The sequence below is a fragment of the Crocodylus porosus genome, unplaced genomic scaffold, assembly GCF_001723895.1.
Source record: "Crocodylus porosus isolate Cpor-Errol unplaced genomic scaffold, CroPor_comp1, whole genome shotgun sequence".
Lineage (NCBI taxonomy): Eukaryota > Metazoa > Chordata > Crocodylia > Crocodylidae > Crocodylus > Crocodylus porosus.
This window is the reverse complement of record NW_017728947.1, coordinates 52,188,419-52,201,771: the sequence shown is the minus strand read 5'-3', so window position 1 is coordinate 52,201,771 and position 13,353 is coordinate 52,188,419. Positions and strand designations below refer to the sequence as shown.

The window sequence follows — 13,353 nt, the reverse complement described above, 5'->3', positions numbered from 1 at the left end:
TCATAGGATTTAATATATTTTGTTAATTTGGGGTTAGTAAAAGCATACTGTAATAATAACCTACGAAAGCAAATGCTTTTATTGAGGCAATAAAGGATCCCCCACACCACTAACATACCTCCAACTCAGATCTGGAGAACTCCTTCAGGTGTGAGAATATAGCCAGCTCCTCTGATCTACTAAGGCCTTAGGCCTTTGTAAGACGGCTAACAAGGATGCTAACAAGTAGTGATGGTTGTGATGGTTGCATAAGGACATCTACCCAAGAAGAAACAGATGGAGACTACCACATCTCACACAGCTCACTGAGATGCCATCACACAGAAATACCTCTCAGTCACTACTGCTGTGTGGATGATTTAATCTGTGGTGGCCAACCTGCAGCATGAATGCCACAAGCGGCATGGGTAGCTTTCATGTGTGGGACATGGCAGAAAAGGAAGGGGAAAGCAAGCATTGCAAGTGATAGGGTCAGAAGCAGAAAGCAAATTAGGAAATCAGACAGGTAGCACAGGGCTAAACACAGAAAGCACAGGAGAAGATGAGATAGGGAGCACAGGGCAAGAAGCAGAAAGCAGAGCAGCAGACTGGGCTGAGGGAGGGGATCAGTGGGGCACTCAGGGCAGGAGGGTGCAAAGCTAATCTGTGCACACCTGTTAAAAAGCCTGGCCTCCATTGGATTTAAATCATCCAATGCTCAAGCTAGAAGGCTTTTCAGTCTATGACCAATTCCCAAGTTGTGTCTTTACGTTTTCATTTGTTCCAATATTTAAGTATGACTAGAAATCTCAGAAGTCTTTATGTTAAACCTTCTAAACTTAATTTACCTACTATTTTAAAGCTCTGCGAATTTTAACACATTAATTTTCCATGGTAGCCATTTGTATTGTAATTTTTGAAAAAAACTGCAAACCTTCCACTACACTTTAGGTTTTAAAGCAAACAGCTCATAAAGACTTGCCAATTTTACTAACATAAAAAGATTTTAACCAAGCTTCTCTTTTTATAACTTTACACTGTAGAAAATATCTTGAATAGCAAAGTTGTTCATATAAATAACATGGTTACGGAGCATTTATAATGCCACTACTGGACATTATTTACACAAAAATCTGACTTAAAATATTTTACATAGCAGCACTGGGCCCAATATTGGTCCTCTCAAATTCTCAGCACTTAATAATGAGCTTTTCAACACAGTAAGCTGTTCAAGATATTGCAGGTGTGAACACTCTCTAGTGGATCAGCTACAGCAGCCATTAAAACAATTTTAATGGTATTCTGAATTATTAAAACCAGATCACACTTGCCTTCTTCCTTGTTTACCTGCAGTATCCAGTTGATCATGTCCTTCTGTGCTTCTAACTGAGGAATTCCCTTTAGCTTTTCCAGAAGCATCACTATATTCACAGCATTCAAGGCTGAGCTTCCCATTCCTTTACAGAAGAAGAAAATGTCATCTGGCAGAAATACCAGCTAACTTCTCCACACAGCTGCAGCTGTGAACAGGCTTTAATATAGTGGCAAAACATACATTACACATTTACAGTTTTGCCTTCAGTTTTTCCCTCAATTCAGGACAGATACAACATAATCTTTGTTTTTGGTGGATCAAATACAGATAACACGAATTCAGATTCCCTTCAGAAGCAAAAGTGCAGACAAAACAAACCTGGCTGTCAAATCTATGCTCCAGGTCTTCTGTTTTTATAACTCAGACTTTATATATTCCGATGGTGTGTGCCCTTTTCTGTTATAATATGTAGTCATCATTCCAATTTTCTTGATCACAGAACAGGTGCAAGCTTTTTATTTTTAAAATGCCATTCATATTTGCATGTTCATCCCTTCTTAAGAAATTATTTCATTCCCCTTCTTTGCTTCCTAATAACCTTATGAAGAAGCAGACACTTAACCATCTTCAATCAGCTGATCTTCAATCACTTCAACATCCCTTTTTAAGCAGAAGCAAATACCTATTCCCAACCTCAGTTCCCTACTCCTGTTTTGGAGCAGTATTCTGGCAGCCTCAAGCTTAGTTTCTTAATTCTCTGATGAAAATAAACACAGAATAAATCTTTCATGACCAGGATGGCTTAATTTTTCCTTAGAAGTTAGTGCTGACCTTATAGACTAAAGTCAGCTTAATTTACTCTCCTCTCCAAAAGGTAAAAAAAAACATACTTGATGCTTTGTGATAGAAGTCAAAGGTCACTTCTTCCTCTGGAGCCTTCCCTAGCTGCTGCTTCTCTTCCAGTAAGCCCAGAGAAAGGAGATGAAGTACCTGCGAAAGATGAAAATGAAATCTCAACTGCTACTGGGCTGCTGCAAAATTGGAACATATTGATAAAAATAGCAGAAACAAAGGGGTACATCACAAAATATTCTGATAAAACAGCAAGCATCAAAAAGTGCAAAAACCACACCTAAAAAACACGGTAACTGTGCAAGTATCTCTAACAAGATATATTGTTGATAAATTCTTTAAAAATTTAAACCAATACTCATGTATTTTGCATCAGCCATGTATGAGCTGCTGATATGGGTCTACCCATATCACTAGCAACTATCAGATAAAGTAATAAAGTAAATTGTGCATCCCTCTAATGGTGGGTACCCTAGAGCAGTGTTTCTCAACCCATGGGTCGTAAGATTATTTCAAGGGGTATCAAGCTGCAGCAGAGCAGAGGGATGACAGGAAGTGACCTGCCCCTTTCATTGGGGGAGCAGGGGAGAGCTGCGAAGCCAGACTGGTGGCACTGGGGCTGATGTGGCTAGAAGACACTGCTTGGGGGGTGGGGGAGTGAGAGGGGCTATGACCAGGCTGCTTGGCACGGTGCACCCAGCCCAGGGTTGGGGGGTGGTCACAGGCCTCTCCTCCCTCTGGTCTGTGCAATGGCCAGACACTTCACCACTGCTCACATAAGCCAGAGTTACCACAACCACCGCATTCTGGTTTGAGTAGAACAGGGGCAGCTAGGGGGCCCTCCAGCAGTACTGGGGGGAGGGGGAGGGCAGCCAGAGGGCTGCGGGTCAGGAGGGACACTAGTATGGCCCTGGGGGGCAGGGGACTAGGGGTCAGACACTGACAGGGCCACAGGGGCATGGGTCAGGACAGGTCGTGGACCTTTGCAAACAGGTCCTGGTAGGGAAAAAGTTGAGAAACACTGCTCTAGCACAGTCTCTCAACCAGTGGGACACGAAGGTTGTACAGGTGGACTTCAACTCATTGGCTGATCGAAAAAAATCAACGTTGTTTGCATTCCAAATAGATAAATCAACAGATATCTTGAACAGTGCAAAAGTGGGGATTTGTTTTTATCATGGTGGGACATGGGTTTTTTGGCAAAATGGTTGGTGGGACGTAAGGTGCAAAAGGTTGAGAACCGCTGCACTAGAGGACAGAAAAAAGCAGGTGCTGATAGTAAATACCTGGGTCTGTGATGTCTAGAAGGACCACATGGTGACTCGGCCAGCCAGGTGTAAAAGCAGTGGACTTCAAAAGGTGTGTTAATAGACTGCTATTGGGCACTAGGGAAGAGCTAGTCCATGCAGGTACCAATGACATAGGGAAGTATAGAAGAGAGGTCCTGGAAGCTAAATTTTAGGCAGGAGGTTAAAAGTCAAGAGCCTCCACAGTAGCATTTTCTGAAATGATTCCAGTTCCATGTGCAGGGCCAGAAAAACAGGTGGAGCTCCCACATCTCAATGTGTCAAAGAGACAATGGTATAGGGAGGAGTTTAGGTCTATCAAGAAAGAGGAACCTTTTGGGAAGGAGGAACTTGCACAGAAAGGATGGGCTCCAATTGAACCAGAATAGAACTAGACTGCTGGCACTAAACAGATATTATTCTGTAACACTTGGGCCATGTCTGTAAACTACGGACTCCTTGCATGCCTGTACATTCACATTTTGTAATGCTACAAATGTAACAGCTGTCTGCATCCATCCTGAGGGACAATTCAAATTAAACTATGCAATTACGAACTTGTTTCTGATATTGTTAATTTCTACTGTAAATTGCATTTAAATTTTATAAGAGAGGAGGCATATCATCAGAAACACATAACTGGTCAACAATTTTTAAAACAGGCGTTTGGGGCAAAAAGGATACCATATTTGTACAAGTACAAATTAATATCCTGTTTGAGTATTCATAATCGCACAAGAATGTTTTTGATACCAGTAGTTAATACAGACAGCATTCATGGGGAAAATAAAAATGCTAGACATACCATTTGGATCATAGCTTCTGTCCATAAGTGGGTCTCCAGTTCTACTGCTCTTTGAAGAATGGTCCTGAGGATATGCATCATGACATCACAGTTCATAACTTTCACCGCATTACTGAATGCAGGGCTGAATTCTGGAGGGGGCGGAGGTGGTAATGCTAGAAAAGTACAGTTTAAAACAGGTGTGTCAAACATACGGCTTGCAGGCTGGATCCAGCCCATGGTGTGCTTCTATCTGGCTTGCAAAGCTACTGGAAGTTGGGGGTGTGACAAATGTATGGTCTGCTGCTGAATTTGGGGCCCCCAGGACATGGCCATCAGTGGCAAGTGGGTTACACAGCCTTTGCCTGTCTGGCAGTTACTTGATCCACCACTGCTGATGGACCCACTGTAGCTGCTGCTGGTTCTGCAGATCTAGTCTGCGTGGAACCCTGTGGCTTGGATCTGGGTCCTGGATTGGGCCCAGGGTGAGTTTTACATCTCTGGCTTAAAGAATACTATATCCACCTGAATGCATGGGGGCAAGAAGGAATGTGAGCAACATCTCAGTCATAAGTTCATCAGAAATTATCAAGTGCACTCCAATACTCTTCAATTAATGTCTGTAACCTGAATAGCAATGACTGAGGCAAAAAGGAGATTAAGTAAACAAAGAGAAGATCATTTGAAAGTTTTCTAAGTTCTTGCTATACAGAGTCTGTGACTATTTATTTATTTATTACCAGGGATCCAGGTTTTCTGTTCCCCATAGAAAAACACTGATTTTTGTCATTTTAAGGGGAAAATACAGATTTTCTCCTCTAAAGAAGAAAAACACAGGAAATGGCAGGTTTTCTCTCATAAGCTGGTAGAGTTCCAGCTTCCAAGGGGCTGGGGGGAGGCAGAGATCAGGAGGAGGGTGATCAGGAAGGGAACATCATGTACATGTGTATGCACACACATGCATGTGTCAGCCAGGCAACATGGAGAGCAGCTCTTGCAGCTCCAAGCAGGTAAGTCTGTTGGGGGGGAGGGGGGGGAGAGAAGGAAGGAGGTGGAACTGAGGCCCCCACAGTGAAGGAGGGAGTTGGGCAGGGCTGGGGGTGCTGTCCAGCCGGGGTGGTGCATGGGGCCTAGGATCTGGGTGGGAATGCACAGCTGCAGGGCCCAGCTGGGGAGCAGTACAGAGCTGTCTGGGGGCCTGCAGGGGGGCTGGCTCCCTACCATTGCATGCACTCTTGGGGGGGAGCATGGGGCACATGCCCCCCAGATTAATGTGTGGGGCAGGGGCAACTGCAGGCTCAGGGCTCCCCACCCTGCTGCCCTGACCCTGGGGGTCTCCATAGCCCAGAAGGCAGATCCCAGCACAGCAGGGCAGAAGCAGCTGTTTTGCCACTGGGAGCTTCACACCACCACAGCAAGGTACCCCCTGCCTGTCCAGCAGCAGCAAGGGTGGCAGCACAAACTTGCGCCTCCCGCTGCTGACAGGCCACCAGGGAGCGCCATGCCATGGCCGCTTGGGACTCCTGGTGGTGGCATAAGGCTTCTTCACCCCAGGGTTTTGCCTGCTGGGCAGTGGAGATCCCAAAGGGAAGGGCAGCAAGGTGGGAAGCCCTGAGCCTGCAGCCACTAGGTGACATCTGCCTGCCCCACCATAGTGGGGGGCTGCTGCTGAGGTCTGCTGCCAGGTTCACTAGGGGCTGCAGACCCAGGTTCCTGGCCCCATAACCCTGGCAGCTGGGGGTCTCCTGCAGCAGGGCTGCGGAGGGGGCAGGAGGCCATGGGTTGTGAGTGAGGGGCAGAGGCAAGGCCAAGGGGCTCTGGTTGGAGTGAGGAGAACCAGGAGATGATGGGGGGCTGCAATTGTGAGTGATGGGCACCAGTAGGACTAGGGGAGGGGGAGTGAAGGGCAATGGCATGGGCAGGGCACTAGCATAACAGGGCTGCTCATCACCACAAATCAGTGGGGGAGGACAGCCACAGGTGGACCTGCACTCTGCAAAGCGTGCAGGGGGAGCTCTGATTTTCCACGATAAAAAACCCAAAATCAAATGCCCAAATTTATAGGTATTTATAATTGTATTATGGCGATTGAGGAACTGGTAGCCTTCTAAATTGTAAATATATCAATAAAACATTGTGTTCAACTGATTATAGAGGTAGACATAGAAATAGATATAGTGACATTTCATTTAACAATGAAAAATGTGGATTTTAGGTTTTTTAATCACAGAATTTGCAGGGGGGTGTTTTAATCAGAGAATCTGCCATTTTTAGACAGAGAAAACCAGGATCTCTGTTTATTAGACATAAATGCCACTCATCCCAACACAAGTTCAAGGAAGCTTGCAGTAACAGAACAAAACCATGTACAAAAAAACAGACTATTAAAATAAAACATTAAATAACTTCCTTCCCTCTCCCCCGCTCCAAACAATATCCCAGCTTAGCTTTGCTTGCTAAATGTCTGTCCAAACAGAGAAGGTCTTACAGACCTTCCAGAAGATGTCCAGGCTCAGGCTCTAACAGGCCTCAAGGGGGCGCTGAGGAGTGACAACCAATGATGACCTCCCATGTTTTCATCAAGTGAGTTTGGCACATTCATGGTACTTGCAGTAGGTTTCTTTCGACTGACCTCAGAGATCACAATGGGGCATAAGACAGAAGGCAGCCCCTTAGGCTGTACAGCCCAGATGATTTAGGGACTTACAGGTCAATAACAGCACTTTGAATTGTTCCTAGAAAACTACTGGAAGCTACTGCAATTACAAAGTACTGAAGTTATGTGTCCCTAGTAATGCGTCCCCATCAGAAGGAACGCTACCGTGCTCTGCAACAGCTGCAGTTTCCAGACAGTTGTCAAGGGCAGCACCAGGTAAAGTGCTCTACAGTAGTCTAAGCCTAATGTTATACAGGTGTGGATGATGGTGGCCAGATCTAAATCTTTTTTGAAAGCAGACTTTATGGCACTTTAAACTGCAGTCCTCCACAGCATAGCTACAAATGGTGGCAGCAGGCAGCACAACCATCAGTAAGTACATTGCAACAAAAGTCTCAGTTTTATTCCAAAGGAACCAACTACTAGGAAGAAAGGTTACTTTTGTCCCCTTCATCTGCTGAGATGATTAGGAAGGCTGTGTAATTTTGGTATCAAGTTTAATGCTTTGCCATCTGTCCCTAAGAAATTAAACTGAAAACCCTCTAAACTGCTTATTTTGTAACCAAAAAAAATCATCACCAAAAATATATCAGGTGGTAACTAATTATGACAATACATATCTGGATCACATTCAAACTTGTGACACTGAACTCAGTACAATTAAGTCCTCTCCCAAAGCTTCTCTCTTATCAGCATTACAGCTATAGTAAAGTGAATCACTACACTCCTTTAGTCATCTATCCAAACTTTTACCTTCATCCCTGTTTTCTTGTTTTCTTCTCTTCTTCTGTGTATGTTCAGCCTGTAAGAAAAGCGACCTAAGTTACCGTACCAGTAGCACTGGAGAATTACGTTGCGAATGCAACAGGGTGTGGCGAGGTGGGCATCCCCGCTAGCCACTACTAGCTCCCCACCTGCCTCTGGGCACACCACCTGCCTGTCTTGCCGGTCACGCCTTATTGGTAATTAATAAGTTGTGAATTAAGGTGGGAGGCTGCCCATTGTTGCACCCTGATATTAAGGGAGTGTCGGCAGCTCTGTACCTCCCCTACACCACAGCCAAAGCCTCGCAGATGGTATCTCAGGCAGTTAGTTGGATCCTCACCTTCACTCATTAGCTGTGGCCCACAACCATGGGGACCTTCAGCTTCCATAAGCCCTGGCCCCATCTCAGGCCCCGTTGGGACTCCAAGCTCCCTCGCTCATCGTGGCCATCCCTCGTGGTGGGCCCCTGGGCCTTTTGACCCTTAGGTCCTTGGCCCAGCATTGACCAGTCAAGTCCCTCAGCAGGATCTTTGATTCCTGCCTACACTTTCTGGAGTGGGGTTCCCCCATTCCCAGCTCAGGTGCTCCAGGAAGCATGCCTGGCCCTCTAGGGTCTTTCCCCAACTGGCTCAGGCTCTTCCCGAAGCTTACCTGACCTCTACTCCTTCCTTGGATCTTATTCCCTACGTATACATCATGACTGGTGCTCCAGGGTCTCACAGGGGACTCTCACTCCCCTGCCTGAGCAGCAAGTGATTGTGGTTGGCCTCAGGTGTCATTTCTAACCCACCCAAAGGTGAGGGCTGGCGTTGAGGTACCCCTACTCACCTTTCACCAGGGTGATCATTGGCCTGGCATTTCCTGGGGGCTCTTGCACCACTGAGAGCCCCACCAGTCCATCCATTCCCAGCAGGGTGCAGTTTTAGGTCATGCCCAGGACCAGGAGCCTCCAAGCCATCCCCTACAGCTCCTCCCTTACCTCCAGGATACCAGCAGCCTTGCAGCCAGACAATGTTGCTGCTGCCTCCTCTGCCACCAGGGAACTGATCCAGTTATAAAGGCAGCCAAAGATTTAAAATGGCTGCCACAATCAGGCACATGCTGGCAGCTTGGCTCAGGCCCTTAAAGTTGCAGGCACCCACAGTGCCCTGCCACACAGGACACTAGACTAAACAAATGTAGTGAGATACGGCAATATCCCCTTCACTGCAAGTTTCACATTGCCTACCTTGCTGTGTTGGGTTTTGGTGTAATGATAAAAGAACATATTGAACTCCTTCAAACATTCATCCTTCAGCTCATAAACTCCATGGCCCGACACCCCAGGTTTCCTAAAAAAACCACATTTTCCATGGACAGATTAACATAAATGCTTATTTATATTAAAACAAACAGATAATTCAATGCGTTTCGTAAGGAAATACCAATGGTAAAACAGAACATAGACCTAGCTCTACACATTTCATTTTAATGCAGTACCAGATTTTTAAATTTTCAGAAGTCAAGGCTTTAAACTAGAATTTCAGGTGTTTGAGTTACACTGTATTATCTCTAGCTCTTTTTCAACTTAGGCACTAATAAATATAATGCATGAAGATCTCTCTCATTGGAAAAGCACCTGGTGAATTCCACTCTACTCTCAAAACAAAGTTTCTAGCTATTTCCAAGAATCCCTTTGCTTATACAGAAATGGAACAAGTCACCAGCAACTTAGAATGAATGGAAATTCAAGCAGTTGAAGTTACAAGGTATTATTTTTTTTTAAAAATTAAAATGAACCAAAACTGGTTCAAACATCCATGTATAATAGGTGATTTTTAAGCAGCAGGCAAACTAAGATTTCAGGGAAGCTGAAGTGTGGGGGGAGGTATGGGACCTGGGTTAAGTATTAAATTGAAAGCCAACTTATTTCTGATAGTGAAGCAGGTTACTTAGAAAAAATCTGTCTAAACCAGGGATGCTCACCTCCTGGCATGTGAAGTCATTTCATCTAGCCCATGAGGCTTCTCAAGGGTCCAGAAATTTGGTGGTGAGGGAGTGGTAGCGCCTCCTGGATTGGGTGCCAGATCCCAGTACACAGAGCTGGGCAGGGGCAGCACCATGCCCCAGGACAGAATCCCACCACGTGGGGGCAGCATGGGGCCCTAGGGCCCAACCCCAGTGTGGGGGGCTGACAGGTGGTAGCATCAGGCTTTTGGGGCCCAAACCTGGAACACAGGGGCAAGATGGTACCAGGCCCCAGGGCCCAATCCCAGCACATGGGGATCAATCCAGACTGTGGACTGGCTCTGCACCACTCAACTCACCCATGGGGCCAAAAGCTTGAGCAACACTGGTCCAAAGGAAACAAGAGAGAAGATCTGGTACTTAATAACTGCTAAAAATTAAGTGAATCTTTGAAAATGTTCCCCATTAGCAAGTGAGACTACTGAAGTCCTAAGAGTCTTTAAAATGAATTTGAGGAAAAAAAAAAAGTCAATACTTTCATCATTTGCTTTACTTTTCTATGAACAATTGAAGACAAATGCGTTTCAAGCCACCAAAATAAGTATTTAACAAGAGTTTGTGTAGGATGATAGACAGGCTAAAGACTGTTGCATGACTTTTCACTATTGTTATTCATAAAGTAACATTTGGAGCTTACTTAAACACGGCGACTTTGTCAATTACGTTCTCCAAGCCAGTTTCATTGTTTTCCTGTTAAAATATTTAATGTGGAATATATTTTTATTCATACAAATATTTGAGTATTGCTATATTTTAAAATAAGGGCTAAAATGGGAGTTCATTAAGTACAAATATGCCACATTTTAATAGCAGATTTTCTATAAGCCTATACTTCCTGTAATACAAACCACTCAAACTGATATACATTTTTACATCTATACAGTAATGTACCATATTTACTCAAAGCCTTGATAGTAGGGGAAGGGGGAGGCAAGTGCCAGAATGCACAGAGAGAAGCAAGCGGGAGAATGGGGGATCCAAGACTTCAGGGGGGCAGACAAGTGGTGGGGGTTCCACAGGCAGCAGGGGACAAGGGGCAGAGGTCAGGCCACTTAACTCCCACACTACCTACCCCCCTGCTACTGTTTTCCCAGCTGCAGTGGTTGTGGCGATGATTAATTTAAGATGACCTTCCAATAGCTAGATTTTATAAATGGAAAATTATAACAAATGTCTACATTTTCCATGTATAGAATCAAATTACTGGGGAGGTTGTCTTAAGTCCAAAGTCATCTTGGATTTGGGAAAATATAGTAATAAAAATCCACAAGTTTTCACAATAAGCCATGAAAAGTGATCATGATAAACTCCCTATTTAATCTGTCAATTAATGTACTTTGTCCATGTTCATCTAAAATGCAAATGTTCAAATTACGTGATTGGTAAAGGAAAGGAAAAAGAAAACTGTATCGTTCTTTGTATCAAAAGTTTAAAACATTTTCCAAGATAGATTATAAAGACACTTTCATTCACTAAACTACTGCCAGGTATAACATGAGCTTTCACAGACAGCAACCTACTTTGTTAGATGCTATGAATCGACTGGGAGAAAGAAAAGTTTCCTACAGCAGAGAAAGTGACAGGAGGAGGGGACATTGCTAAGAAAGGCAAAAAGTAGCTTGATTAGAGCAAATCAGATGAATATGGCAGTTAAGCCTGGAGAGACACTGGAGTTAAAAATAGTCCAGGCAATGGGATAAGAATCCACAGTCCCTGTTAATATTACTGTTAACACAACCTAGTCCATGGATGGATTTCTTTTCCCATACCTTTGCATTCAAGGTTGGGGGGTTTTTAAAGTTTTTTTTTTTTTGTTTGAAGAGAGCTACTCTGAGGTCTGTGATAGAATGCTCAAGGAGGTTAAAATGTTCTCACACGGGCTTCTGCACATTTTTGGAACTGAAAATAGCTTCTCTCACTGTAAGTACATGTAAATATTCTGGTTTCCTGTTTAAGGAACTGCCATCTTTATACAATACTTTTTAAATTAGAGAAACTTCAAGAATAATACTACTAGTGCTGTTAAAATAACTGGTTCTTGCATATGCTAGTGTACAACAGCTTGGTTGCAAGATGCCAGTTTGAAGGACACACAGATAACTGAAGCAAAACAGAACTTACATTCTCAGGCAAAGATTTAGCAATAGCACTGTGAGCCATTGGTTCAATGCAGAGCAGATGAATTATTTCTCTCATAACAACATCTTCTTTTGACACATCACTTACTCCAGGTACATACCTTTCCCCTGCCAGGACATATTTAAAAGGAAGAAATAGGAAAACAAAGATCAGAATACAACTCTGAATCACTCGTCGTGACCATAAAACTGCTTGGATGTTTCATGAGACCAAACTGCATCCTTCAAAGATATAGCACGGAAATACGTAAGGGAAGAGGGGAGGAAACTTTTTGTTGTTGTTTTTAAATGATCAAATATTAGAAATGTTGCCTGGCCAATCCTCTTAAGTGCTTTCACATAACAACACTGTCAGCGAGTTCTAGAAATCTGCTTTGCAACTACTCCCAGGTACACATAGCACAAACAATATCATATACACACATGCAGAATATAATATGTATGTGTACATGTACATGTAAAGAAATGTTTCTTTTAGTTACATTTTCCCCCTGAGGATAGTGGCTAGCTTGTTAAAGTTTACAAACCCCTCCCTCCTCTTCATATTCTACTAAAGTAACTAGCAATTAAACTATTTAAACAGCATGGGTCTGTGGGACCTCTGAATCCAGCCCACATGTAGAAGTAGGAGATTATGACAGCAGGGTGTTTTGCCCATGCCCACACTGAGGCCATGCAGCAGGGATGGGTACAGCTTCCAGCTGGGTGGCCCCAGCACAGGCGAAGTCCCTTGTTTGGCAACATACTGCCAAAACCCTCCAGGCCACGCTAGACTGAAGCTGGGTTGTTCTGGCTCATGGTTTCAGTTGTCTAGTATTTGTTATAGGACCACCAATTTTTGAGTTATCCAACATCACCCCTAAACTCTATGCATTAAAACAGTGGGATGATTACCATAAAACATTCACCATGCCCATTCTCTCTCATGGCAAATATACTTCAAGTTTTCTGTGTTAGAGAAGAAAGCAGCTAAATTAAACAAAGCCAAAATATAAATATTGCCAAAATGTAAAATCAGATCTTGTTTTTAGTATAAACCAAATTTCTTACCTACAACATAGATGAGAACCTGCAGCATCTCTTCTATTAATGTATTACACTGCTTAATCAAATCCTGTGGTAATTAAATGATAAAGTTAAAATAATGATAATTTTTAAAAGATTGCAAGTCCCAAGAACAATGCAGTTAAATGTGAAACCTAGGCCTCAGGCTACCTTATGATACTCTGGTTAAATAGAAAACTGCTCTCCAATTCGAAGCATTACAGATCTGGAGAGACTGCCTGTACTAATTTCTGTCAATATACTGCAAAATTAATATGGGAAGAAGGCTTATAACTAGGAAAATGGCATCCTGAGGTAAATAAATATCCATTGTAACCACAAGGGACATCAGAAGAATCCAGGAAAACCCCATTCAACTAAAAATATAAGCCTTCAGGGTTAAAACAATGTTGAGGAAAACAAAATATTCCTGGCTTTCAGAAGACAATTTATGAAACAATAGTAATGGCAGCCATACCATGGCGTCGAGTGGGTAAGGTAACCAGTAGGGTGAACGTGCTGGACTT

At 43.7% G+C, this 13,353-nt stretch overlaps 1 protein-coding gene across 3 annotated transcripts in view; it reads right to left on the bottom strand.

Annotated features, from left to right (window-relative positions):
* The window catches only part of UBR1 (ubiquitin protein ligase E3 component n-recognin 1), a 122,057-nt gene that overhangs the window by 52,101 nt on the left and 56,603 nt on the right, over positions 1-13,353 (bottom strand). For all 3 annotated transcript variants that reach the window (XM_019551684.1, XM_019551685.1, XM_019551686.1), the window contains exons 20-27: positions 12,833-12,896; positions 11,766-11,890; positions 10,282-10,334; positions 8,866-8,968; positions 7,626-7,674; positions 4,238-4,392; positions 2,185-2,284; positions 1,327-1,436 (exon numbers count right to left, since the gene is read on the bottom strand). In XM_019551684.1, coding sequence (XP_019407229.1) covers positions 1,327-1,436; positions 2,185-2,284; positions 4,238-4,392; positions 7,626-7,674; positions 8,866-8,968; positions 10,282-10,334; positions 11,766-11,890; positions 12,833-12,896 — 759 coding nt within the window. The remainder of the gene's footprint in view (positions 1-1,326; positions 1,437-2,184; positions 2,285-4,237; positions 4,393-7,625; positions 7,675-8,865; positions 8,969-10,281; positions 10,335-11,765; positions 11,891-12,832; positions 12,897-13,353) is intronic.